Here is a 27,318-nt window from a genome sequence, read left to right as displayed (position 1 = left end):
CAAGTTTAACTTGATTCATCTCGCGTTTATGACTGGCCAGCGAATTGTGTGACGCTACATTTTATTACAAAACTTTATATTTTCCCGTCGATAAGAGTGACGATAGAAAGAGAGAGAGAGAGAGAGAGAGAGAGAGAGAGAGAGAGCGAGCGATAGATGGAGATAGAGAGTGAAACAACAAATTGGATCGTTGGCTGTTAGTTTTTTTTTCTCGTTCCGAAATTGAGTGCAGAAAATACATTCGGTTCATGTCGTTCATTCGTGTATCGCTGCGTTTATGTTTGTTGTTGTTTTTGTTGCTGCTGTTATTGAAGTGGTAAATCAATAACGGCCATTGAGAAGCATCAACTAATAAAGTAAATATCAGTCGAAATGCTCGTACTGTGTGTCTGCCCCTCATTTTCACATACCTCGAGCCATGCATTTTATAGTTTGGTTATGATGCATTGGAGAATTGTCACACAGCTCGAATCTATTATTTTTATATCCATTTCTTGATAAACACATCCAGCGAGCAATAAAAACCTGTATTCGCCTATAAAAATAGATATGACATTGTGAGTTATATGCGTGTTCATTGTTTGGATTTCGTTGCTCGTTGCTCGTTAGCGTTGACTTAGGAGCGGCAAGGTTAACGGTCATGAAATGATGAGATTCGCTCGTAGAGTAGTTGTTGAACTATATATACATACATATCCAAAAGGATTGCACCCTATCCGTCCTTTTCCGTTGTAATGCACTCTCTTTCATTTGTTCCCTTTTCCACCCTCTCTCGCTCTATCTCTCTCTCCTTATCTATCGCCACACAATGGTGTGAATATTTTCAATGGTGAACAGAGGACACGTCAATGTCAATGATTTCTTTGCACTTTGCATATTGAGTGCCGTCACACAAAAGACTCCACTATCGCCGCTATCATGATGGTGCATCAAATTGTGGTCAAATCATCATATTCCAATCACAATAAACACTCATTTTTATTATCATCACGAAACCGACAACGAAGATCCACCCCGCCGACTTGAAATAATTAATTTTCCGCTTATTGTTCCATTGTGTTCGTTAACTTTAGTCGCTTCGGTGTATTCGAAAACAAAGCCCCGGCGCGACACAAAACGTCTGTACATACTCACTGTCACTGTGATAATCCAGTCGGGTAGCCACACGTAGAAGAAATGGTTCTCATTTCATACACTCTCACATTTATTAATAATCGATCAAAAATGGTTCTGCAGCCAGACGACGATTGGTTGATACGGCATTTCAATGTTTCGAGTATAAAATGTTGATTGTACGCTGTCATTTGGAATCAATCAAAACACATGGCCATGTGTCAAATATCGCATACGAAAGATACCAGACAATGAACGGCGTTCATTCAGGGTAGTTCATTGCTTTTGAAAATGATGATAGGCTTTGCACATTAACTTACTACCGTGTGTGTGTCCCTCTCACTCTTTCTTTCTCTGTGTGTCGCCTGTCGTTTTGCCATTGTATCATGTGAGTGTGTGTGTCTGTGTATATAGTATATTGTCAATCAAACACAAAAGTCAACACGAATGGAAAATGCGTTATCGTTTGGAAACACTCGCTCATCACTGGATTGTGCACACCAATGAACTAATGCTTCCTCGCCACGCAAACAATAGATCTGGTGAATTGAACCAAACCTATTTTACTATGTGTATGTGTGTGTTGATGCGCTCTTTCTCACTCTTTTCCACTCTGTCTAATCACTCTCTCTCTCTCTCTCTCCGTCTCTTTCTTCTCCGTTTCATTCTTTTATTAACCAATTTTATGAAGTTACCCCAAAATGAATCTTATTGAAATTTTTCGTGCATATGTTCTTATAAAGAAAAAGTTGGTATACCACCAACGGCTGGATATTCACATTTTTCACATCCTCAGTGCGCCGCTTTTCTTCGTACAGTACATCCAATTCATCGCCTCACAATTTACTTGATCGAATTCGAATTAATTCTATTGGAACGGTACGATAATCAACTTATTGTCTATAAATTTAATTAATGAACATTTTGTGTGTGTATAGCCAGCATCACAAGCAGCAAGCAGCTCTTTAATCAACTTCAGGAAAAACATAATTGCAACTTTGTCAGCTTTGTTGACAATTCGCTTCGAGCTCAATACCCACACACACTCACATTAATGGCTGAACAAACATAATGTCACTCATGAACAAACGACACAACCATTCATTTTCACTTCAAACAAAATCCTCACATTGACTTGTTAGCAAATGATAGTTGATTTATAGGAAAGAATTTGGTGTAAACGTTTCTACATATAGTGAGCAAATCGACCGTATGAATCGTTGCTGGTAGAATATACGGTGATGTTATCATCCAACAAAGAAGGAATAGAAAAAACTGCACACATTTTTACTGAATATTTAATTATCACACTTGGCAGCTGACTCACGGCTCTTTTTTTTCTACAAGGACTCTTCCCTTGATAAATGATACTATACGCGAAAGAGGAAAAGAATAGAATGCCTCGAAAAAGGACACATCGTAGAATCCAATGAATGCATTTTTTTCTTCTATTTCAAAAATCGTCGGCGTCAGTAAATATGTTGATTTGAATCATTGGATTTTTTCTGCATTTTTGAAATGGAAGTGAAATTTGCTGCGGAAAATGATGAGCTTACACGGGGATTGTCGAGCTGACAATCAGTTGTCTAAATATTCTGATTGGAACGGTACATTTGAACATTTTATAATGCTCACAATATACAATTGATCTATTTTTGAGCTTTCGTTGTCTGCAATGTAATTTTCGTCCAAAATAAACCCGGTGATTTCATAAAAATCTCTATGTATGTGTTCAAGAACTGTCGGTACAATATCCGGTAAAACTACTTGAAAAATGTGCGAAAATAAAAGAAAAACTACCAAAAGGGGAAAAAAATATGGTGAACATTTCACGCATAACAACACATTCGCATGCGAAAATGAATGCGAAACGTCTGTTGCAAAGCACAAAAGAGCGCGCACACACAGAGAGAGTCGTTATTACTACGTGGCCTCTTCTTTCAAGATATTTCGGTCCTAAATGTAGTAAATAATGCATTAAAAAGGCAGTGAAATAGAAGAGGAATACAAATGGCTTGAGCTCACCATCCGGGTGAATACGTTTAAGTTGGGACGTGACACTGTCTGACTTTGTCTGCTCAGAAGAAAATCTCGCATATAGCGTGGGACCGAGAAACAGAAGCAAAAAACGACACACTCACATTGAGAGAGAGATAGAGAGTGATGACGATGAAGAAGAAACCTTGCATAACGCATACAGCAAGTTCTGCACAAAACTAGACTCATTCGAGCGAAGGAGAGAGAGAGAGAATGGAAGAGCTGAAATGAACGTTGGTTGGCTGGCTGTCTGACGGTGGCAATGGTGGTGGCGTCGGCGGCTGTATTCCAAGCGAAGAATGTAATCTCATGCAAGTTGATTTCAGCTAGCAATTGCATTACTTGGATGCTTCATCATTTCGGTTCGCATTGGAAACACGTAATAAGTAAGAATTTTTACATGCGCGCTGTTATGTCAATTCAATTAGCCATTCCCAATACAAACAAATGTGCAGCACTATGCAGATCAGCCGAGCAATGATGGAGAGACAGAAGAGGAAGCGAAAAATAGAGAAGAAATAACAGCATACATCCCAGCCCAACCAGAGAGATACGACAGAATATTCAAGCGTGTCGTTTTGGATGGCATACTCATGAATACATATAGTTTAATCGATGTGGAAGCTACCCAGCTCCAACATCATTGAATCAAATTGAAAATCGCAACGACAACAGCAACAACGTCGACGACGACAACGATGAAAAAAGCACGAAGTGAGAGAGAAAATTAAAGGTCTTGTCGTTGTATAACGGTGACGACGACAACGATGCTCACAGCAGCCTGCAAATGCATTTCACTCCGGACGCAAATACACTTAATACATATCCAATGTACGTGACTCGATACATGCACACACAACGTGTACATGCCGTAGTGGCAAGAAGAAACAACATTTGTCACTGTTTATGCACTATTTTTATTGTCTGCAGTTGCGATCGCTCAATTGAAAGCATAATGTGACAGTCACAAGTGTTACAATGCTTTTCGGATTTCTTTCTTCATCTTCTTCTTCTTCTTCTTCGTCCCAAAAAAGCTCCCACAAATATTCGCCCAAGGAGCGATTTTTTCCCTTTGAACGGTGGCGAAAACGAATGAAAATTGATTTATTTTCACTCATTTCGATTCCATTTACATTTTTCAGCGACACGAACGAGACATGTTGTCAACAAGATATTACATATTCATGAAATATTATTACTATTGAGCACGTGAGTCCATCTGTGTTGAAATGAAATTTACAAGAGCAAAGGATGCCAAAATTTATCTAAATTTCAGCAATTATGCTTCAGCTTATGAACTATGGTTAGCTAACTATGTAACAACTCTACATTTTTGCAATAAACCACGCCGGTAAACGTATTGGTATATGAACCAGTAATTTCATCGAAATTCGATTTTTTTAGTACGATTTTTGGGTTGTTTTGTACGATTTTAGGTTCACCCATGCTAATTTGTTAGCAAAAAAACAATGAATTGATGTTTTCAAATACCAAAGCTATAAATGTTGTGCTCATTGCTCAGGATCGGTGCAAATTGCCTAACCAGACAACAAAGCTTGATGAAAACTGTAACAAATTACAGCCGATTCAATTACCTTTATAGAATATACGAGCGATTAATGCCATTTCTAGTGATAATAACAGAGCACAGTGAAAGTTCAACGGTTTTTTTTTCTTAAAACAGTATTCAAGCTAGTTTCGTTCGATAGTACTTACATAAATATGAATACCAGTTTGAATGTGTGTTTCACTCGCATTTATTCATTGCGTCCTCACGAGCGTTCGAGTTTATATTTTCATCGATTGTTGTTTAGTTTTAATAAAGTTTTCCTCATTTTTAATTTTTTTTTCTCAAGTTTTGCCATTTTGCAATGCCAATGTGACACTTTTTCCGTCAGTGTAATTTTGCCCGTGTATCGAAAAATGTGTATTTGTTTTTCCAAACGTTGGTAAGTAGCCCAGAAATCGAAGTTGTGTGTAAACCTCACTAGGACCCGGTAAACATAGGCCTAAAAGTGTCGATTATTTGAAAAAGAGATAATCTAAAATATTTGCTGTATGAGTATGTTTGTCATGCTTACCCATCTCTGGGTCGAGATATAGGTATAGATTATCCTTGTTCAATGCGTTGTCAAAAATGGGTTAAGTGCCTTATCAAATAGTATTTGAAAAAAAAAATCTGAAAAATGTCCATCTGTTGAGTGGAAAATATGTATAGACACCTTGGTCTTTTTTCTCTTTGGTTATCGGAAAATGAACGACGGAATATGGAATGCATTAAAGGTAATTACAAACGGGTTATTTCAAAAGCATACTAAAACGTAACAAATTCGTACTAAATATATACAAACTCATACCAAAATTTTAACAATTTCTTACTAAATAATTACTAATTTCATACTAAAAAATACAAAATACATACCAAAAACCAACCAAATTCGTACTAAACCAAATGCCAAATCCTTACCAAAATATGACAATTTCAAACCAAAAATATACAAAATCTTACCAAAAAAATTAAATTGAAATTGAATAAACATTGCAATGGAATACGCATACAAATTGAATGAAACATTTTATGCGGACAAAATGTGTGTGCAACCTAATAAATTGCTGTTTATTCGCTGTATATCTATTTGTTCAGTAAATTGAAGTTATTTAATTGAATTCCTAAGAAGATCGAATTCATTTGCGAAAGAGAATAAATAAACAAAAAGTATCATTTATAACAACGATAACAAACAATAGGCAATAAAACTTCACCGAGAGTTATGATGATAATAGTTTGGATAAAAACGTTTTTCAATTTTGTTCAAATCGATTGGGCATGTTGAAAAGGGTAGGCTCGTCAGAATATGGGTATTTCGTAAAAAGAGTACTTACCATAAACGGGAGAAAAGCGATTTTCTAAGGAAAACGAAACCGACTAAATAAAAATCGATGGACATTTTTTTTTCTTGGTATTCGGGCGTTTATTTTACATTTTATATCTCGGGAGTTGTTGTTGTATTTTTATGACATCAGGGTTTCATTTGATTGGATAGCCATGGATCCAATCGATACACACGTATTTCAACTTATCATAGAGGTTTTTGTGTTTTTCTGTAGTGAGTGTGAGTGTTTTTTTTTTTGGAATTGGATTCATACATCATCTGTTTCGCTTCTAGACTAAACATCATCATATTTTTGTATTCGGATTTTTCTCGATTTACACTCAGTTTCGATTTATCTTTCTTATTTTGTTGTTGTTCTTGCGAATTTTTTTCACTTCATTTTCTTTTCTTGTTTATTTGTTTAATTTAATTACAGAAAACAGTCTTTTAAAGCTTTCATCACATTACAATTACATTAAGACATATAATAATAATAGTTGTTTATTATTATTGTAGTAATATATAATCATATATCATGTTTAAATATATGCATACTTTTCTTTCATTTTCTTCTATCATCCGTTGACATCCTCTGAAAATTTAATGTTTAGGTTTGTTGTTGTCTTTTCTCACTTTCATTCACATCTTATAAATTAAAATAAATCGTATGTGTAGACATATCCATTTGCGAAGCATTTCAACGGTTTTTGTTTTGTTTTGTGGTTTGTACCGCCGAACATTTCAAATGAAAACTTATCTTAAAACGCTTCAAACATTTATATTGATATTTTCATTGAGTGTGGTGTGGGTTTGTGAGTTTGTATGTGTTTGTTTTTTTTTCTTTGTTTGTTCTAAGTGTTTATTTTTTGTTATTTCATTACGATTTATGCCAAAAAAGCTAGACAACATATTACGAGGGATATTCACATTTACAAAGAAACGAAGAAGAAGAAAAAAACGAAACGAACGGAAATTACAGAGAGACACAACGTATGGGAGGGTGGGTAAGGAGGTCAAAAGTGATTGAGATAAAATGATATACAAAATGATGATCGATAGAGTTATTCCAATATATTGTAGACAAATAAAAATATTGTGCTTATTATTACCGACTTATCACTGTAAACTATCGCGCGTCACATACATATTTCAATGAATGTTGTTGTTGTTGTTGCAAACTGTCACAAGCATGGATGCTAAAAAAAAGTGTGCATCGCGCATCCACACACACACGACCCATCATCAACCCATTCAACTTAGCATAGTTTTTATTTTTGTTTTGTCACTCGTATTTTCTTTATTCACATTATCTATAAAAATATTTATTCCTTCTCTCTTTTGTTTTGTTTCTATTTTTCTTTGTGTTGTATGGGATAGTGAGTTCCACATTTCTAACGTTTGCATTTGCCTAAAAAAAAACACACACGTACACATTTCAAGCGGTCGTTTTGGGTCGGCGCGAGAGAAGCTTCGGAATTTAGTTAAGTCAATGCTTGTGATCAGTGTACTGTTTTAATTGATAAATGTTGCTCAGTTTTTTTTTGTGTGTGTTAGTTTTTGTTTGTTGTCTGTTTGGTTCAGTAAAAAAATTATTGTAATCCCACATGAGTCTGTGTGTGTATGCGTTATGTGCAGCTTTGTGGGACTGCACGAGATTTAAAAATATGCCGCGTGCGTTTTGGCTCACACGTTCAATCACTGCAAAATGTGATACATTTTATGAATGCGGTTTTCCGATTTGGTTCAACATATTCTCCAACCTATTGTTTCACTTCTATCTCATTTTACCATATACATATATTTTCATTATTGTTTACACTAAATTTAGATCCGTACAAAATATACAAAATAAAACGTAATAACGAGTTGGTTTTTTTTTTTGTTTTCAATATTTCGATTTTCTTTTTTTTTTTCATTTAGCAAAGGATTTCGTTTAACCTTTTTTTTGTGTCAACTCGATTTCTCCTTCTGTTTGTCTTTTCAAACAATTAATTTATAACCAATAGAACTTTCGTGGTTGATATTTTAACAAACAAGCGGTTGTGTAGAAAAAAACGAGATTCATCTCTTTTTGTTGTTGTTATGGTTGTTAGTTGGTATTGTGTGTATTTGTTTGTTTTTTTTTTTTCAATCTCATCTCAAATGGTGTGTGGCATTGGCCAGTTTTCAATTAAATTTTGCTAGATTAATAAATGATTTTCCATCTGACGCTTCAGTCAGACCGTGTTATAGTTGCATGCATGAGGGGATGAGGAATGTTTTTAATTAGCTGCATATAAACATACAACATATACATTCACAACACATGTACGCGTAAAACACACATCTCTCATTCTCTCTCACTCGATGCACATTTAATAAAAGTGTTCCACTGGGTTGTTGTTGGTTTTTGTTTTTTTTTTTCATCGGTTGTTGTTATTTCTATCCATTTAATACATATTCTATTTTTTTGTCTCTGCCATTAGCCCATTCCATGTGCATGGATGGTGAGTATTTGTGTGTGGGTGTGTATATATTCGTTTTCGGCATTCATTTCATGTTCAATTTCAATAAAAACAATTTTTGATACTATGACGTACCTGATGATGGATCGTCTGAATCGTGAACAAACATCGGTAGTGAGTTATCTGGAATGAACTGCTGTTGTTGCTGCTGTTGATTGCGATATCGATGATGATTTTTATTAATTTTCTGATCGTTTTTATTGATGAGATGTTTCGCATCCAACGAAATTGTACTGTCATCAGGCAATTTTTGATTTTCGCTAGAAATTCGAGCTGCTCGACTCGTTGCCGAAGCTTTTGGTTTTGTGACGGTGGTTGCTCTCGGTTCGGTATTTGGTGTTGTTGTTGGTGTTGTTAATGTTTGCCGCACCGTCGATGTCGTGTCACTGTTGCCAATACTGCTGCTACTACTACCGCTACTGCTGCTACCAGTTGTTGTTGTCGTCGTCGTCGTCGTCGTCGTTGTTTCGGAACTTTTTGTTGGCATCATCATCGCTTCACGCTGATTACCCGCACCGCCCGTAAAACCGTTATCGGTAGCCGCACCACCAAAATCCTTTGGATCGTATTTGGCAAAGGCAATCGTCTTTTGATGATGCATACCCGGTGACTGTTTCAAATTAGCCAAACGCTGTTGAACGATTTTCAAATGTTTCAATATGTAATCCTCTTGTGGTGCCAATTTATGGGCGTGCTGTAGACAATCGAGTGCCTGCGTTAATTTTCCACGTTCCACATAAACGACACATAAATTATGCAATCCCTGAATGTTTAACGGATCGATTTGGAGAATGCGTTTGTAGCACTGTGTATGCAGCGTGTGTTGTTGTTTTGTCAGGGTTTGTGTGTGTGTGTTTGAGTAGACGTTTCGTTTGCGAGAATCGAATGGCAACCGCGTATTGGATGTATGGAAATGGAAACGGAAAAGAGAGAGAAAAAAAACATATCGGATTAGTTTACTTATTCGGCATCAAAGTGAAAAATACAGCAGCTATTTTGCACCAGACACCAGACAGAGGAATAGAAAAAAAGCACGACAACAATAACATGCATTTGGACCATAGAATTATGTGTCTTGGGATATTTTAAAAACGGATTTCCATTGAATTTATTGCCACATTTATTACGATGATGGCGTGAAGTAATTTTCGTGTGTGGCAATTTTCGAAATCCCCTTCCTCCACCTCCTGTCCGGAAAAATAACTTTCCATGAACGATATAATTGGTCCGAATAATACGGCGAAAGGTTTGAACACGCCGTGTTGCTTGCTACATATATGGAAAAATTGCAGCGATGAAGCCATTTTACCCCATTCATTTCGTTTCATAGCCACTTTTCTTCCATGAAACGAACCAACGAACGGAATGAGCGAAACAAAGAATGGCCATAATTATACGGATTTTCAAAATGACATGCATGGATTTAATGCTGTTGCTTTTGTCAGCTAACATTCAATCATTTACATTCTTTACATTCATTTTGTGACGTGAGAAAAACTGTGAAAGTCATCGTCTGACCGAATATTTATGTACACAATTTATTTCACTAAAATTTTCGAGTGAAAAAAAAAAAACAAATGGCAATTCGCTATCATTTTCAGCACGCGGCTGAAGTTAAGAAAAGAAGTGAAACTCTTTATCAAAAATGAAACATCGAATTACGCAAGGGAAAAGAAAACAATGAACGAAACAATTTTCTGTGCTGGGTGTACCGAGAACAGGACAGAGGAAAAAATAACCATCACGCTTTTGACCACTGTGTACTATGTACTATTACAATGTATATTACATGTATCTTGTTCGTTCATTCGTTCATTCGTTCGTTCCCTTGCTCGTCCACCATTCACTCAACAGCTAATTCAATTAAAACTGTTTAATGAATTCATTTTCTTTTATCACAATTTCTATTTATTCATTACGCTGCATTCATTTGACGTGCGGCAAAACCCTGATTTAAACGTTGTGAGCCAGCGAAAGTGTGCGTGCGCGCTCGCTTGCTCGCCCACAATCATTATTCTGTGTGCAATTTTGCAGCGGTCGCTACTTTTTCTTCTTGCATCATCAAATGCTGCGTGTCTGTGTGTATCACTCTATCTACTGCAAAATGTCTGAGTGTGTGTGTGTGTGTTTGTGTGTATCATTTTCAACCTAGCCAACAAAAATAAATTATTCGGCTTGGCATTTTTGAGCGCAAAACGTCATTGTTTTGGATTTGGACGCTAAGTTTAGCCTGTTTATTTTTATGACATCAAATTGTTTTGAGCTAATGCCAAGACAAGTCAAGCTGATGAGAACAACAAAGCCTATGGTTTATATTTTTCTCAACTCATTTTCTCCCGTTCTCTCTGTCTCTCTGCGTCCTGTTTTATTTTCGTTGTGCCAAGCCAAAGCCAAACCCATGCCGCAAATCCAACAAAATTGTAGTTCGCCCGAAATGAATTTTAAAGCAACAGCAACAGAGTATTATAGCACACAAACACACACACACACACAGAAAAAGAAACACCAAAGCAAAACAAAGAAACTGCAAAACTTTACATTAACCCTCTAGTGCATACGTGAACTTATAAGGTTGGTTCATTTAAACCTTTCTATAATGCGAATCATTGATTATGTCACAAAATAATGTATGACAGTTTTCGTTGGAGAACACTAGCGCACATTTCTTTCTCATAAAAATTTTGTGTGCGGTCAACCAGTGTCAAGTTATGACAACATTTGTACAAGAAAACGACGTTTCCGTAAAAATAAATTATTTTCGTTTCGTGTCCTGTTTTTGAAACGTGATTAAATCGAATAAAATTATTTTGTTGACCTCAGGAATTTTTTTTCTGCTTATTTGGAGTGTTTTTAACCAAATTCAATTCAAGTTCAATGATTTTTTACAATTGTGCAACATTTGTCCGTCAATTTGCATACTGTTCTTATAAGTACAGCCATGCAATTTGGATTTCTTTTTGTTTGATATTTTGTGTGCTTGGTTTAGTGTGGAATTTTATTTTCATTTTATTTTAACCTATTTTTATCACAAATAATCCAGAAAAAATGATATTCACGAATTCCGATGTCAACATCACTCAATTTGCAAGCTGTTCTTATAAGTACAGCTATGCAAATTCGGTTTGTTCATATACTTCGCAATTTCCATATTGGTCGTAAATGCATGACTGTACTTATAAGACCATTTTGATTTTTGCGATTTATTGATAATTCCAGCATTATACCAGATTATGAATATTTTTTTAAGTGCTTATGAGGTAAAATAAGCATGGAAAAAAATTCCCAGCTCTGTATAAAATATATGCATTAGAGGGTTAATAAATTAAAGACCGACGAAAATATATACAGAAACCAAAGGAACAAGAATAACAAAAAAAAAAAAATAATTCAATTGGCTACAACTACTGTACAAATACAATGAGAAGAGGAGAAAAACAAAAAAACGAATAAATGAACGAAAAGGAAACTATTTCATTATTGTTTATAATTACATTTTCGGCGGCATCCAAGTCTTTAACATGGTTGATGTAAATGTCCCCCAGTAGAATCAAGCCTTTCGTGTGATCCGGATGGTATTTGACGAGTTGATTGAGAAACGAGGCGGCTTCGAGTGGTCGTTGATCGTCGGCCAGCAGCAATGCCAAATTGAATAGGGCGCTCCGGAAATCGTGTTTCAAATGCACGGAACGCCGAAACCAATTCTCTGCTTCTTCAATGTTTTTATCGTCCATGGCCAGCATGCCCATGTTAAAGTGCACACGCTCGTTTTTGTCTGTTCGCAAATAATAAGCGAACGAAATGGACGCGCGTTTTATGTATAACACATACACACACAATTTTTGGAACGCAGCACGAAGAGAAAAGCGAGAAAGATATCAAAATGAAAATTAAATATAAATATTAACGTTTGAGATTAAGCAATCTACTCTTTTTTCTTGCAGTGTTTTCTTCGAACTATGCACACAATTTGCTAAATATGGTGTGCTCTATGTATTCTGTGACTGTATTCATATTTGAATATAAATGGAATGAATATATAGTGTGCGCTGCAAAAATCTACTTACCGTCCATTACGAGCAGCTTAAGTAAGCGTTCGCGTGCAATTGATCGAAGTTCGGGCCGTCCGAATTCTTGCAGCAAAATCGCTGAATTGAGCAATGCTTGGCCATGTTCGGGGTCAATTTCCAATGCTTTATCCAAATAGGCAAGCGCTTGTGAGGCTTTACCCTGTTCCAACAATACAACACCCAGCTGCAAAATAGCAACATGACGATGACAGAGGCGGCGGCAGCGAATTTTTAAAACGTTGGAAAAAAAGTGACAAGAGAAAAAAACAAACAAACACATTAGCGATGGTTGAGTATTATACTTGACGGTGTATCGTTCAAAGGCAGCGGCGGCGGTGGCAAATTGTGTATCGGGAAGTACAAGACAAATGGTTAATATTTTAATGAATATTTGATATGATGTAATGATTCATTTTATCTCATTTTGGTGTCATTTGTGAGAGATTGTAGGAATACGTGAACGTTCATCGACTTCAAATGGTTGCGCGCTTTTTAACAGCTCTTAAAGTGTTCTCATGCAATTTTCTTTCTATCACTTCTTCCTCCTTCCTAAAGATGCTTTGCTGCTGCCTACGAAATTGCAAGATTTAGTTGCGCTCGACAAACGAGGCGCAAAGTCAACATACACACAAATGAGGAAGGGAGAGAGAGAGAGGCAGCGGGAGAGGAAGGGAAGAGTTGAACACAAGTGCCCCGTGGCAAAGGGGAATGAGTGGATTGAGTGAATTGGAAATGGGATACAGCGGGTAAACGTTATTTTTCGTTGGCATTTTTCCGTTGTGCCAGCAATTTTCATTGGCTCATTTGCACGCATAACACATACATTTCATACATAATGTATGGGGACATAATGTACGAGCACATGTATTTAAGTGAAAATGGCAATGTTTACACTGGCTCTTGAGCAGGGTGCGCGTGAAATTCATGGATATTGTAAACCAGTTTGGAATCGGTTTTGCGCGAACAAAGATGAGCCAACGATGAGCGGGTTGGAGCGCGCGCGTCCGCACAACAAGCGGGAATGGGATGCATATATACGCGGTACAGAAAGAAAAAACCACACGGCATAGCTAGAGAAGGGGAGGGAGAACGAAAACGGTTAATGTTTGAGCGAATACTTACATTATAATAAATATCCGGATTAGTGCTGTCATAGAGCAGCGCTCGTTCGTACACTTCCTGTGCGTCTTTGGTGCGGTTCAATTTGATCAGAATATCGCCACGATTTATGTATGCCTGTGTGTAATCCGATCGCATGCTAATCGCTTGTCGATACAATAAATCAGCCTCCTCCAGCCGTGTATGATTTTTCGATATCAAATTGGCGAGATTCAAAAATACATGCAAATGATTTGGGGCGATGCGTGCCTGATACGTTTCACCTGGTTTCGCTTTTGGTAGCAACGATTTTGCACGTAAAAATGCCTCTTCCGCCTGTTGGAATCGTTTGAGATGATTGTAGGTGCGGCCAACATTTATGTGCGCACCAACATCGTCCGGTTGCACTTGTACAGCAGCCAAAAAGTATTTTAACGCATCCGCATAATTGCCATCACCTTCGAGCGCATGGCCAACGTTGTTAAAGAGTTTTGCATTGCGCTGATTGACACGCAAACCAGACATAAATATCGTATACTCAGTCTTCCAATCCCAATTACGATGATATGTTTTAATGGCATGAGATCCAATCAAGATGCACATAAATAACCAGATCAACTTTCGATTTTGATGGTGCTTTTCATGGAGCACGTGAAAACCGTACGCGATCAGGATGCAAAAGCCCATCGATGGCATGTACAGTACACGTTCAGCAATCACAAAACCAACGGGAAAAAATAAATTCGATGCTGGTATGAATGGTATCACCATGAATGCAGTGCCCTGTGTGTAGGAGAAAGAGATAGAAAAAAAACCGAGAGAATGAGAGATAGAACGAAATCAACGGATTTCGAATGAGTACATTTCGATTTAGATTTATTTGACATTCAAATATTGATTCGAATGCCATTCGCTTTGGGTTTTCTTTACTATCCACTTTTTTGTTCGTGTGTCTGTATCTATTTGTTTGGTTTTTGTTCCAGCGCTTGCATTTAGTTCGGTATGTCGTGGCTCCGGATGAAATTAGATGCACAAATGGAAATGGGCAAACCAGCAGAATGAGCAAACGACAAACGAACACACGCACACACACACACATACGTACATACATATACACGCTGAAATTGCAAACGAAATGGCACATATAAAAGAGCAACAATCGCAATAAATATATATTGTTTTTTTTTCGTTTGTCTCTCGGATGGCTCTCGAAAGACATGCGATGGGAAAAAAAGAAAGAAGGAATGTCGCAAAAGGGGGAAACAAATGTCGAGTTTAAAATGATAAGTTGTTTTATTTCGAATTTTCCGAAATCAATGGGAAAAAGTCTGGACGGATGTGCGCCAACTTGTGCCATTGTCGGTTTTTCGACTACGTCGTCGTGGTGGTGAACATACGAGCGAGTGAGCGCGCGCTAGCTGCACACACAACAAATAATCGTCTTGTTTGTTGTATATGCATAGGGAAATCTCTCAAATGCACTTGCCAGTTTTGAAGCAGCGCGTCGCGTCGCTCTGATCCCAAAGCGGACATGAAATTTGTCGCACAGGCAAAAATAGAAAAGAGAAAGATAGCGAACACACGACAGAACACAAAATGAATACGTGGAAATTTTCATTTGGCTTCCACACGCATATATACACATTTTTATACTGCTCGAAATAATTTTTGCCCGACGAAATTGGTCCTCGCTTACTTTCAGATACATAGAGCAGCAGCAAGAACGGCAGTGACGACAAAAATGGCAAGGCACTTTTCAATGCAAAAACAGAATGAAAAATGACATAAAACGACTACCACCGAAAAAGGATAAACGCAACGAAACAGAACGGAATGAAATGTTGATTCAAGTGACCATTACACAAAAATTGACTACATAGCTCTTTGCTGGTTTGAAGGAATTTGTTTTGTTTTTGGTGAGCTTTGAGCCGCCCGTTTTTTTTTATTGTCTCCCTCTTGGTGTGGCACATTCGCGAAGAACGGGGAGCACTGAACAAATGTTATATTTGATTTCGTGTACGTGTTTGGTTGTGTGTTGGTTCGTTTTCAAATTATGCCAAAATTTGTAACATATATCTCATTTACTCACCATGATGATAGCGGCCGATCTCTGTTGATTATCCGTGTTGAATGCCACCCAAAGTAATGCGATCAACAGTGAGTATGTTGCCAGTGTGGCCAAATTGCGTGCATCGAAAAATGCTTCGACCAAAGGCACTGTTCCCATTGTCCAATCACAGCACAAATCGCATGGAAACAACAGCAGCCAAAAATTCACCGATGTTAAATAATTGTAGGTTAATTGACGCGTTGGACTAGGTGCCACCGATGCTGGATTATCGAATCTATGCAAAACAGAAATAAAAGAAAAAATGGTGAAAAATTGTCAGAGAGAGAGAGAGAGAGAAAACACACATAAATTTCCAAATGTGGAACAAAACAAAGACACCATGAGTGGTTGAACCGGAAGTGAGTGTATGCAGAAAAAAGCAGCTCAAAATCACACACAACAAAAGAAAAGATATTCAAAACCGAACCCGTTGCCGGACACTTGACATGACATAATGAAAAACGATTTGCAAAAATACATATAAATTTCCGAACAATGGAAAAGTTCGCCTCAAAATCGTGCACATAAATCATCGTCATCACATTCGATCGCATATGAAAAAGAAAAATACTTTGCCTTTTTCTTCTTTTTGTGTTATGTTTTTTTGTTGTTGCTACTGCTGCTCTTCTTCTTTTTTTACGCCAGTTTGTTCTTTAGCTCCGGTTCATTCTTTTTGGCATGTGCAAATGCAGACGTAACACCGAATGATGAGAGAGCAAGAGTGTGAGAGAAAAAGTGTTAAAACGAATATACACAGAGCCACACACCAAATGTGAATATAGTCACACTGACTCAGCGATACACACACACACATATAACTCGACGAGTGCGAGCAAGATAATCGCACGACTTGACTGTGCGAAAAGTTTTCGTGCTTAGCACACATCCGATTAAAGCGCAGTGTCTGAGTTTTGGAAAATCGTAAATAAAATTTCGATTTTTCTAGGAAAAACCGTTTGTATTCTCTGGTGTAAAATTCATTCCGCCGAATGATGGTGAGCAACACCGAAAAATGTTTAGTTTCGTCTAACTCTTCCTCTTGCTCTCCTGTACTACTTCCTCTTTTTCACTCACCCCGTGGCTCGCGCGCACTCTCATTCACTCCGACAGTGGAAATCGTAGAAAATGTACTATTCATGAGCTCAAAAGTTATTCTTTTGACATTATGAGTTGCTTCCTGTCTCTCTCGTTGTGTTTTCGATCGAGCTGGAACGTATCATCGTGTGTGTAGCACTTGTGTGTGTATGTGTGTGTGTTATTGTGCTGAACATATAGCGAGCATACACCGGGCTAAGTTTTCGATTTATTTGCTCTCTTTTGCGCTGGCTTTTCGGATGTCTACATTTCACAAAATGTCATTTATACGTGTCCAATGGACGATTTCTTCGCAAAACGTAATTCATTCCTCACAATCTCACCCTTCCTCCCGCTATCTTTCTGTCTTTTTCTCTTTCTCTGGGCTACCCTATTCACAACCGATTTAATTCATTTTCGTGCGATCCTTCTTTTTGTGAAATAGAATACATTTTTCATTTTCGTTTTCTTTCATTCTCCGTTTTCGGCATTTTATCTACAAAATGCTAGAGAGAGAGAGAGAGGGAGAGAGAGAGAGAGAGAGAGAAGATGAGCAAGAGCATGCTATAAGCATGAGCATGAGCAACAACGTATACGGTTGTGCAATGAGACTAATGGAATTTTCTGTCGGTATTGGATGCGACTACTTAATCTACAAAAAGCTGGTAGATTTACAATGACATACACTTGCAAATTGGATTCGCAATGACATTATTACATAATTAGATACGCGACTGCAGCACCAGCACCAGCATAAATACGTGTACCAACAGCACCAACACACAGCTCTGTGTGTTGCGACATCAAAACTTCAATGCGATTCATTAATAAAACAGTTGTAATCGGATTGGACGCTTGTTTTGTATCGCCCTCAAGTAATGGTGACGAGATAATCAAAATGAGCTACAATTCGATAAACAAATTTCCAATCAAACCTTACCACTGTGATTTTTAATCACAACCATTCATTCGATTTCAACCCCATTTTCATTTGATATATTCTCAATAGATTGGACTTTTTCCCTACGCATAAGCTCACGAATTGTTTTTGTGGCGTTAAAATGATTTCCATTTTGTTCAATGGTTGCGAGTAAGAGAACTATTGTGAGAAGTAAAAACGACCTGAAAAAAATTCATGCTGAGCTTCACGGGTGAAAAAGAGTCGGAAAAGTTTTCATTTTGTGTGCCACAGCACACATATATAAAAGATGGGAGATGTATAAAATATATAAAATAAACGGAAAATAGTGCTCACATTGTTTTCAACGGTGGAAAAGCGCGTGCAGAAAATATATGCTAAATTATTGAAATTTGCTTTGGGATTACGAAACTTATTCCTCTTAGTATATATGTATGTGTATTTAGTTTTGTGCTACATGTTTCACATGGTGTCAACAATGAGTTCAGGATTGTAACTTTGACTTGCTGTAGTTTCACGAATCCCAACCCTTCACTTTATCCGAATACTCTACTCCATTCATGCTGTTTCAATCGAATAATATATTTTCACCATGAACCTTGTTTCAGTATGGTGATTTTGTAACACACTCAAAACCACCATCACCACCTTTAGGATAACAGTGTTTTTTCGTGTGTGTGTGTGTTGCTATTTCATTGAAATTCTCTTTGCAAATGGAATCAGCTTTGAAATTGTAAAATCCTTCTAATTATAATAATATCCATATACTACACATATACATATTTATACGTACCTTGTAAAGACCGGTAACTGCGAACCCATTACTTTGAAACGTGCAAATAATAGTCCTATCGTCGTTAGGAAAAGCACGCATAAGCGCTTCTTTGTATCCGATGTCCAAGTACCAGATGGCAATATAAAACTTTTTCCACTAACGATGCAACGCAGACAATGCACAATATTTCGAATTGAGATCTGTTTGCAGGCAAACATTTGCATCAGCCGACACAAAAGCGGTTGAGGTGTACACAAAGTTGATGAGCACCATTCAAGAGTTGATTCAGTTCCGGAGCACCAACATCAGCAGGAAAAAGGTAGAGAGAGAGAGAGAGAGAGAGAGAGAGAGAGAGAGAAAATGGAAAAATGTTAATAACATATAAACAAATTAAGTACAAAATAAACACTACTGAAATTCTTGCTTTGAACTAAATTGGATGAATAGCATTTTGAGCGCAACGGTAAAAATATCGTCATTTAATTACTCGAGCCATCATTTATTTCCCATTAGAAATGCTGGAAAATTACCACTTTGCATCACTAAGAACACCGCATTGCATTCGAGTATGAAGAGAAACGATCGTTTAGTAAGTGCAAGTGAGTTGAAATAATTTCTCATTTTCACTCATTCCTCCATTGTGTCTGTTAGTCGTCGCTTTTTCATTTCTTTTTTAAACCAGTTTAAAGTGCAGATTATTTTTTTTTTCTAACTGATCAAAGAAACTGGATCTCAAATTGATTGGAAAATGTAATTAATTCAAAAGGCGCTCTCGATAAATGGATTACCATCAAACTTTTCAAACTGCATCATTTTAATTGTTCACTTTTCGTGTAACTTGTCTTTCTGGATTTTGTGCCACCAGACAAAAGAGACCAAGAGAAAAATATTTCTACGATTAAAAATGACTGGAACAAATTCAGGTTTTTAGTTTTAATACCTTTGAGTAGATTGGTATTAACCGAATTCTCTGTAAACCGGAACGAATCGACGGGAACATTTGATTTTGTTTGATGGAAACCAAGCCACAATTGGTGGCAACTGACCAGGATTACAAACGGTTGTATATGAACAGGGAACTATCCCATTTATCGAGATAATGGAAGGCATTGACATTGACTCCCGAATAAAAAGCATTTGCCGTAAAAGTTTTGAGCAAGTTGAGTGAATTAGTTTTCTATCTATTTGAAAAACATGAAAACCACATGCATTCATATCCGTCCGAACATGATGTGGGGAATGGTGAATTAGCCGGAGAAGTGGATATATCCAGCATGGATATGTTGATGGCATGGCATGGCATGGCATGGCATGGCATGGGCCAAACTGGCAATGAAAAAGAAACAGCATATACACACACAAAAACCTACTTGAATGTTTGCAAAGTAATAATGAATCGCACATTCTAGTATATGACGTTGAGGTTTTTCGTTTTTCCATCGAGGAAAAAGGGGAAAAAGTGGGAGACTCACTCGATTCAATTTGATCTTTCAAGCGGTTGTCGGTGCATTTTTGGCGATCCATATATTTGGTGGTGCGCGGTTCTTAGTTTATGGTATTCGGGGTGGGCTTTCAACTTTATATTAACACTTGAATCCAAATTGGTGCCATTCTTCGTACATTTTTCTATTGGGATTCGGTGAGTGCGAGCAGCGATAGTAGCAGTAAGAGTAGCAGTAGCAATAGCAGCAGTGGCAAGCTTCAGTGTACGATGAGAATATTTTTCGTTTGTTTTTCATTCATTTTCTTAAGCGAACCTTGGCGGAAATCAAATCGTCTAAGAACAACCATCACACCATTTTAAAAGCACTTTGTTTTGCCTCGGACTTTGTCTTAACGTTGCGCATTTTTGCTGTTGCTACTCCGTCGTTCTCGTTCTTCCTTTGAACTCTTTCATTCTCAAAGTTTGCATTTAATTTCAACACATGAGCGTGAATAAATTAAGTGAACGTGGAAATCCACTAATTCTACATTGTACGAATTCAATCAAGGGCCACCATCGTCGTTTTTCTTTTGCTGAGTTTTAGTGTGCATTTTTAGCACTACATGAAATGTAGAGCTACTAATCTGCTTTTTTTTCCTAGATACTTTTTGAGTGTTGAAACAAAACAGTAGCAGTAACGACAAATAGGTGCATAATATCTCAAAGCGCCCATCAAATTTTTATTATCAAATGTTGTTTAAAAATTACATTAATTTTTCGTATAATATTTTCTGAGTCTTGAACAGAATTAAAGTGATTTTAGATTCTATGCTCATATTATTTATTTAATTTAAACCAAAGGCAGTATATTTCAAAAAAGAAATTAAACCAAGATCTTGTAATTCATTTTGCAAATAAATATATTACTTCAAAGTTACTTTGATGAAATACATTTCATGTAGTGCGCCAAAAAATAGTTTGTTGTGAAACAACAAAATGGATTAAGTCACTAAAAACTGAAGAACGCAGAGCGAAGCGAAGCTCTGCGGTCTTGTTTTTCTTCTCACGTTTGTCTCTCACTATCTTGGTATTTTCAGCACTTTGCCATTCTTTCCGTTTTGTGCGCTTCGAATCGAGATTTTATGATCTTATCCACAAAACACACCGGCTAAGTGCGAAAACTTTCAACAAAACTTTTCCATTTTTCAGAATGAGGCGAATAATGCAAGACGTCAGACCCATTCACACTTGCTTGCCATGGGAAAAATTGTGTACAAACAAATGCATGGACGACGGTGTGTGTGTCTCTAGTTTCTCACCAACATTCTTCGTTTGGCTGCTGATGCTCATGCTACTCTTTTTTTCCATCTTCTTATTTTATCAATTCACAGAGAAAAGAGTGTGCGATTGTGGAAAGCTTTACGATTTTTCTTCTCTCTACCTCCTTCGACTTTTTGCACTTATTCATTATGATTCTTCTTTTTGAGTTGAATCGGAGTTAGACAAAAGAGCAAAAAGAGAGAGAGAGAGAGAGAGAGAGAGAGAGAGAGAGAGAGGGAGAGTAAAAAAGACTTACCTTTTGTATAACAAATATTTCATAAACAGCACAAATAGCCGTGACTGTAATCCCCTGTTCTTTGCACAGCATAGCCGTTGCTACCGAAATCATTGAAATTGCCAGATATTTCCATCCTATAGAACCACAAACACCGGCGTTGATGTACAGGTAAAAAAAATGTTGTTATTTTTATGTTTGTGTATATAAAAATAGATTAGAAAAGAAGGGAAGAGAAGAGAGAAAAAAACCATCGTTACAATCAAGTCTAAATATGAGATTTTACTATGGAATGGGAAAATGTATACAAAAAAAGGAAACAAACGCACTTGCCATTGAGACTTCAATAAAAACGAAGCGCCAGAGGGATGGGTACAAGTAAAAAAAATGCCGACAACGAACAATGCTTCGTCCAACGCGATGTGAGAGGATTGAGGTGAGGGACGGAGAATAGAGGGTGAAAAGCTTAAAATCATTATTTGTCGATAGCATTCTTTTTTTACGGTTTTGATTGGATTAAAGTTTGAAAAAGTTCGACGGCTGGCGCACGAATTCCTACCCAAAACAAAGCCAGATCAGTGAATAAAGATTTTGGACAAATCAAATGAAAAATGCAAGAGAGTCACCTAGATGTATTTTTTGTGTAACGTTATCGTTCACACTTTGCTTGCGAACTTGTCGAGAAAGCGAGAGAAAGAGAAAGAGAGAGACAGAGAAAAAAAGTGACCGACACACCCAGAGAGAGAGAGAGAGAGAGAGAGAAGGAGATAGAGACTGAAAGATTCGCTGTTACTCGTTCACTTTGGACAAACTAAGCGAGAAAATGGATGCGGAGAAGATAAATAAAGCAGAAAATAGATCCAGGAGTGCGGCACTTAAATACGGTAAAATGACACATTCACACACAGGTTATGTGTGTGAGTGGGAGTAAGGTTGTGTGTTTTTTTTTCGTTGAGAAAAAACATTGGGTAAATTGAAGCGGGCGAGCAAAATATGTAGGAGTTATGGACGTGAATTAAATTGTTATGCTAGCGTATACTCACCGGTTAGCTTGCTCTTTTTTTCTAGTGTTGATTTTACGTAAAATATAAATGCAAGTAGAAAAAATACGGACGACAATGTTTCAGCTCGACCAACGACACCTGTTACCTGTTGAATATAGAAGAAAGAAAAAGATTTAGTACACACATACGCACATTTAATAATTTTGATATTGTATTCACAGTTAAATCCATAACATAGAATATGCGACACTTTGACCGAGTACGATGAGACAAAACAAATTGCGCCAAAGAAATGAGGATAGGAAAAAAAGAAGGAGATGACGACGTCGACGATGAAAAAAAAACTGAAAAGAAAGAGAGAAACGACCCAAGCACACCAAATGCATTGTCACATAAAAGCATCGCATTTCCACAACGACAAAATGAAAAATGGTCGTACGAAATGGTGCTCCAAGCAATGTGCTCCATTCCATTTGTTTTCATTGCAAGACTTTTCTTCAGTGCCATTTTTTATCCCCTTCTTCTCTCTCTTCGTTTATGTGTGTGTGTGTGTGTTTGAGATATAGAGAAAGAGAGAGTGAATGGCCAAAATCAACACTGAGAAGGATCGAAGCAAAACAATTCCCTTCCATTCACACTGTACATATGCAGCATTAAGGTTGCACATAACCAGTCAAGCAACTAAACGAATTATGGACACTTTTAGCATCGCTTCTAATCATCGTCGTAAACATTTTTGCGCTAGGTGCCGTTCGAATAGCAAATACAACACACACACACACACAATATACCAGTGTCAGAGCAATGATAAACACCACTCATGGAAATACAAGTAAAATCACTTTGAACGCAGCCATCGGTGTCATCGTTGCGATGACGACTGTGCTTTTACCGAGATATAGAGCCACGGACAGAGAATGATATGGAGAGAGAGAGTGAGAGTAGCAGAGAAAACGGCTGCTAAATTGCAAATAAACATTAATGCATTGTAAGAAAAATGCAGTTGTCATCATTTTGAGTCATCTGCGGCACGGCACACAACAGACGGACTATGGCTTTCAAACACATAACACAACAACCGATTGCACTTGATATCTTTTGTTGCTGAGCAAAAGCGTCCCTCATTTTTTATTCGTCAATTTCATTTTTTTCGTTCGTCGTTTCGCTGAAACGATTGTCATTTTTTTTTTCTATTCGTGCACTGTCTTCGTTCGTTGTCATTTCTTATGAGCTGGTTGACAAATTCTTTGCCCCGCATATCCATTCGCTTGTACAGCTAAAGTATATGCAATGTCTTGGTAGCAAACCGAAATCATTTCCATTTCATCGCTATCTCTCCGCCATATGACATTCAACGTTCACGGTTTTTGTATACTTATTATTGCTTCTGCTGCTATTTTTGTTGTCTTGTTTTTTGTTTGTTTAGCCTTCCTTCTTCTTCTTTTCTCAGTTCGTTTTACTTCTCTCCACTCGTTGTTACTTCTTTTTTCGCGCTCGCGACTCACTCACTCACTTTGATTCTTATAAAAAATGCACCGCACCAAATGTGAGCAGCGGCCAAAGGAACTAAAAACGGAAAATATTGTATTCAAAATATGCACGAACGGAAGATAATAGAGGAAAACTATGACGTTAAATGAAAGTTCAGACCGACAAATATAACCAGCGAAAAATGGGAGATTGGCTCGAGAGAGAAAAAGTATACTATGCCACATACATAACATTCAAAAATGTTTGTACAGAAGAAAAAAAAACTTTATTTTCATATTCTCTTAAAGATAACGAACCGAGATTTATTTTGTCAAATAGTTTTGCTGTATGTATACGGATGTGTATGTGTTTGAGAGAATGAAAAAGCCGAAATTGAGCACGGAAATGGCTTTTATTATTCAAATTTGAGTTGACAGTGTGTAAACAATGGGGAATTTCGTAGCAGTTTCGTCGAAAAATGTGAATGCTTTTTCAACAGACACACCACAGCCCTTAAATGGTAGACACCAAGACACGCTGGTAAATATGATCAGCGCAGGAGTGTGAGAATGAGACAGTGTGTGTGTGTGACAATGGCACAGCAGAAGGAACTTATATATTTATTGTGGAGGCCAATGTGAATATTTGCGTGCGATGAGTGAAAGGTAATCCATTTTTCAGAAATAATTGCCGGAGAATCTGCAAGACTCCATTCTTGCGACGACTCTCAGCCCTTCCTAAATGATCATCTGGCGTGAAATAATTTGGCCATTTGCTTTGCTCTTTTTCTGTACAATATGTATATTCATGTTGGCCGTTATTCTCGCGGTTTTTGTTCTTGTTAGCATACGGTTCCATCGTTGAAATAAATCTAAATTACCTTCAACACACACACACACCATTCCCATTGCATGTTTCAAATTTTCATTTCATCGTATTGAATTATTGCGGTAAAATTTTCAATTGTTGCCGTTTGGCAGCCAGTTGGCGTGGTGCGGTGATACTGCTGTTCACCCCAAGTGTATTTTTCACTCCATCAATAAAACAAAAGTTTGGCCGAAACGATATTGCACATGCTATGCGGCTCTTTGTGCTCTCTCTCTCTCTCTCGCTCTTATTGTGTGAATTGTGGAAATGTGTAGGGATATCATATGGTGTGGGCGCACAGTGCGAACCAAACACGAAAACTGGCAAAATGTATGTGCATGGGGCTATATCAAAATTTCAGCAAAGTTTTTCTCACTCTTTTCCACCGTCGTCGTCATCGTCATCGTGGTCGTCGTCGTCGTCGCCGCTTTCCTTCACTTACGCATTCATTGCTCTTCATTGTATCCCATTCCAATTTAAATTATAACCAAATATTTTGTGCAAATGGCACGCTCTCACTCATCCAGCCCCAGCTCATGGTGCACAAAGCAGTTTAAACACGGGAGAGAACGTTTTGCGTGCGCTAAAGTGTAATTGAAGGAAAGCTACCGAATTTATGTATCTAGAGAGAGTTTACGTTTACACATAATCATCTGTTATTTGTTTTGTTGGATTCCGTTGCGCGCGCGATATTCATTCTTTTTTCATCGCCGTCACCGCTGGATCGCCTTTTTCTGTATTTTTATGTGTATGTGTATGTGTGTTATCGTTCATATTCAACGAGCTCTATTACTAGGGGCCTCACGCCAAAATTTATGCACCAAAAATGTATTTTTATTATTCGAATCTAATGAAATCTACTAAAATTCCAAAACAAATTTATTATTACCCGAACGCGGTATTATTCAGTATTATTATTCATATTCACCTTATACGATAACGAACGTTTTTGCTAATTTTGTTGAAAATTTTGACATTTCAATAATATAGCAGATAATGGCGATTCTGTGATTCTGCTGACAGCTAGCCTCATAGCAACTGTATTTTGTTTGTTTTTATCTTTGCTAAGAATTGGTTCGAAACTAAGTGTCAAACATAGACAAATACATTGCGCCCGCAACGCATACAGATGGCGTTGACTGTTATAGTGCTAGCGGATTCAAAATATTAAGCCAAATTGAAATTATGCTTACAAATTCGTTTAATTTGTTGAAACATAAAAAAATTTAAACGATGAATTTTTATTCTAAATATGTAAATTGGCGTGAAGCCCCTAGCTCTATTATACTTTGTATGCCGTAATCTGTAGCAGCGTGTGTCTGTAAATGTTTGCGAAGTGTGCACGCATCGCATTACTTCAAAAAGTAAGACAAACAACTGGTATAAATCATGGTCCATATTCTTATGCTGAGGGAAGCAAGAGATCTAGCGCCAGAGCTCAGCACACACACACACATACAAAAAACGGGCAAAACACTTGTTCTTTTCTTTTCATATCCCCGAAATTTTTATAGCCAACAAATTAAACAGAAGCATAGCGAAGAGCGTCGATATGAATGAGAGAGAGAGAGAGAGCCTTTTGCTCTGAAAGAAGAAATAGAGAGAACTCAAACACGTACACATCCAGGGAAAACAAGAACCGAAAAGTCCTTCGTTGGCAAAATACGAACGAATGAAAACAAAACAGGCAATCGACGCTGGGAGAGCCAGAAGAAAAACTGCAATCCATGGATTCTTTCATAGAAAGTTATGTTTGTATGATGTGAAAGGTTAAAGTTTCGTAAATCTGATATGTTGTACATTGCACATGCTATGCGGCATACGTACACGCGACACACTCGCTCTAGCGCTCTCTGTCTCTGTACATGTACATCGTTAAGTGCCGGATCGTTTGCGTACGAAAAGCTCGATTTCTTCGGGCAAAAAAAGGGCAGCCATACATTGATTTTGCCAAAGATGCCGTAGATTCTTGCTCCGACTCTGCTCATATCTGTTTTGGTTTTCCAGCACGAAAATCCTCCCGTTCCGAAAATCGAAGAAGAAAAAAGATACAAAAAACAAAAAACAACCACGAAGCAAATGGTGCCGCCGCCGTCGAAGAACATGAACAGTTGAAACTGTTGGGAATGCATGCGAGCTTAGATAAATCGTAAATTGAAGTAAAATTAAGGTTTTATTCCGCTTTCAATTCAAATCTACTCACAAGGTTGCTGCAACAGCAATATACCACAGGCGATCCTGGTGGCACCGATTGTAATGTGTTGAAAAATACATTGTAACACACAGGATTTTACTATCGGTGTCACAAGGTGTCGCTAGTGGTAATGCTCTTGCAGCAACGGTGTGAATCTACTGCAATACTTTGTGCGAGAGAGAGAGAGAGAGAGAGAGAGAGAGAGAGAGAGAGAGAGAGAGAGAGAGAGAGAGAG

At 37.5% G+C, this 27,318-nt stretch overlaps 1 protein-coding gene across 1 annotated transcript in view; it reads right to left on the bottom strand.

Moving 5' to 3' along the window:
- Nucleotides 1–6,101: 6,101 nt before the first annotated feature.
- LOC129577212 (protein O-mannosyl-transferase Tmtc3) overlaps nucleotides 6,102–27,318 on the bottom strand; it is a 48,545-nt gene continuing 27,328 nt past the window's right edge. The window contains exons 5-12 of the mRNA XM_055463857.1: nucleotides 22,592–22,697; nucleotides 21,570–21,685; nucleotides 18,589–18,770; nucleotides 15,782–16,037; nucleotides 13,717–14,475; nucleotides 12,592–12,778; nucleotides 12,019–12,299; nucleotides 6,102–9,332 (exon numbers count right to left, since the gene is read on the bottom strand). Coding sequence (XP_055319832.1) covers nucleotides 8,592–9,332; nucleotides 12,019–12,299; nucleotides 12,592–12,778; nucleotides 13,717–14,475; nucleotides 15,782–16,037; nucleotides 18,589–18,770; nucleotides 21,570–21,685; nucleotides 22,592–22,697 — 2,628 coding nt within the window. The 3' untranslated portion in view covers nucleotides 6,102–8,591. The remainder of the gene's footprint in view (nucleotides 9,333–12,018; nucleotides 12,300–12,591; nucleotides 12,779–13,716; nucleotides 14,476–15,781; nucleotides 16,038–18,588; nucleotides 18,771–21,569; nucleotides 21,686–22,591; nucleotides 22,698–27,318) is intronic.

This window comes from Sitodiplosis mosellana, unplaced genomic scaffold, assembly GCF_009176505.1.
Source record: "Sitodiplosis mosellana isolate CC-2019 unplaced genomic scaffold, AAFC_SMos_1.0 Smas_scaffold_6197, whole genome shotgun sequence".
Taxonomy (NCBI): Eukaryota; Metazoa; Arthropoda; class Insecta; order Diptera; family Cecidomyiidae; genus Sitodiplosis; species Sitodiplosis mosellana.
This window is presented reverse-complemented; position numbering and strand designations above follow the sequence as displayed.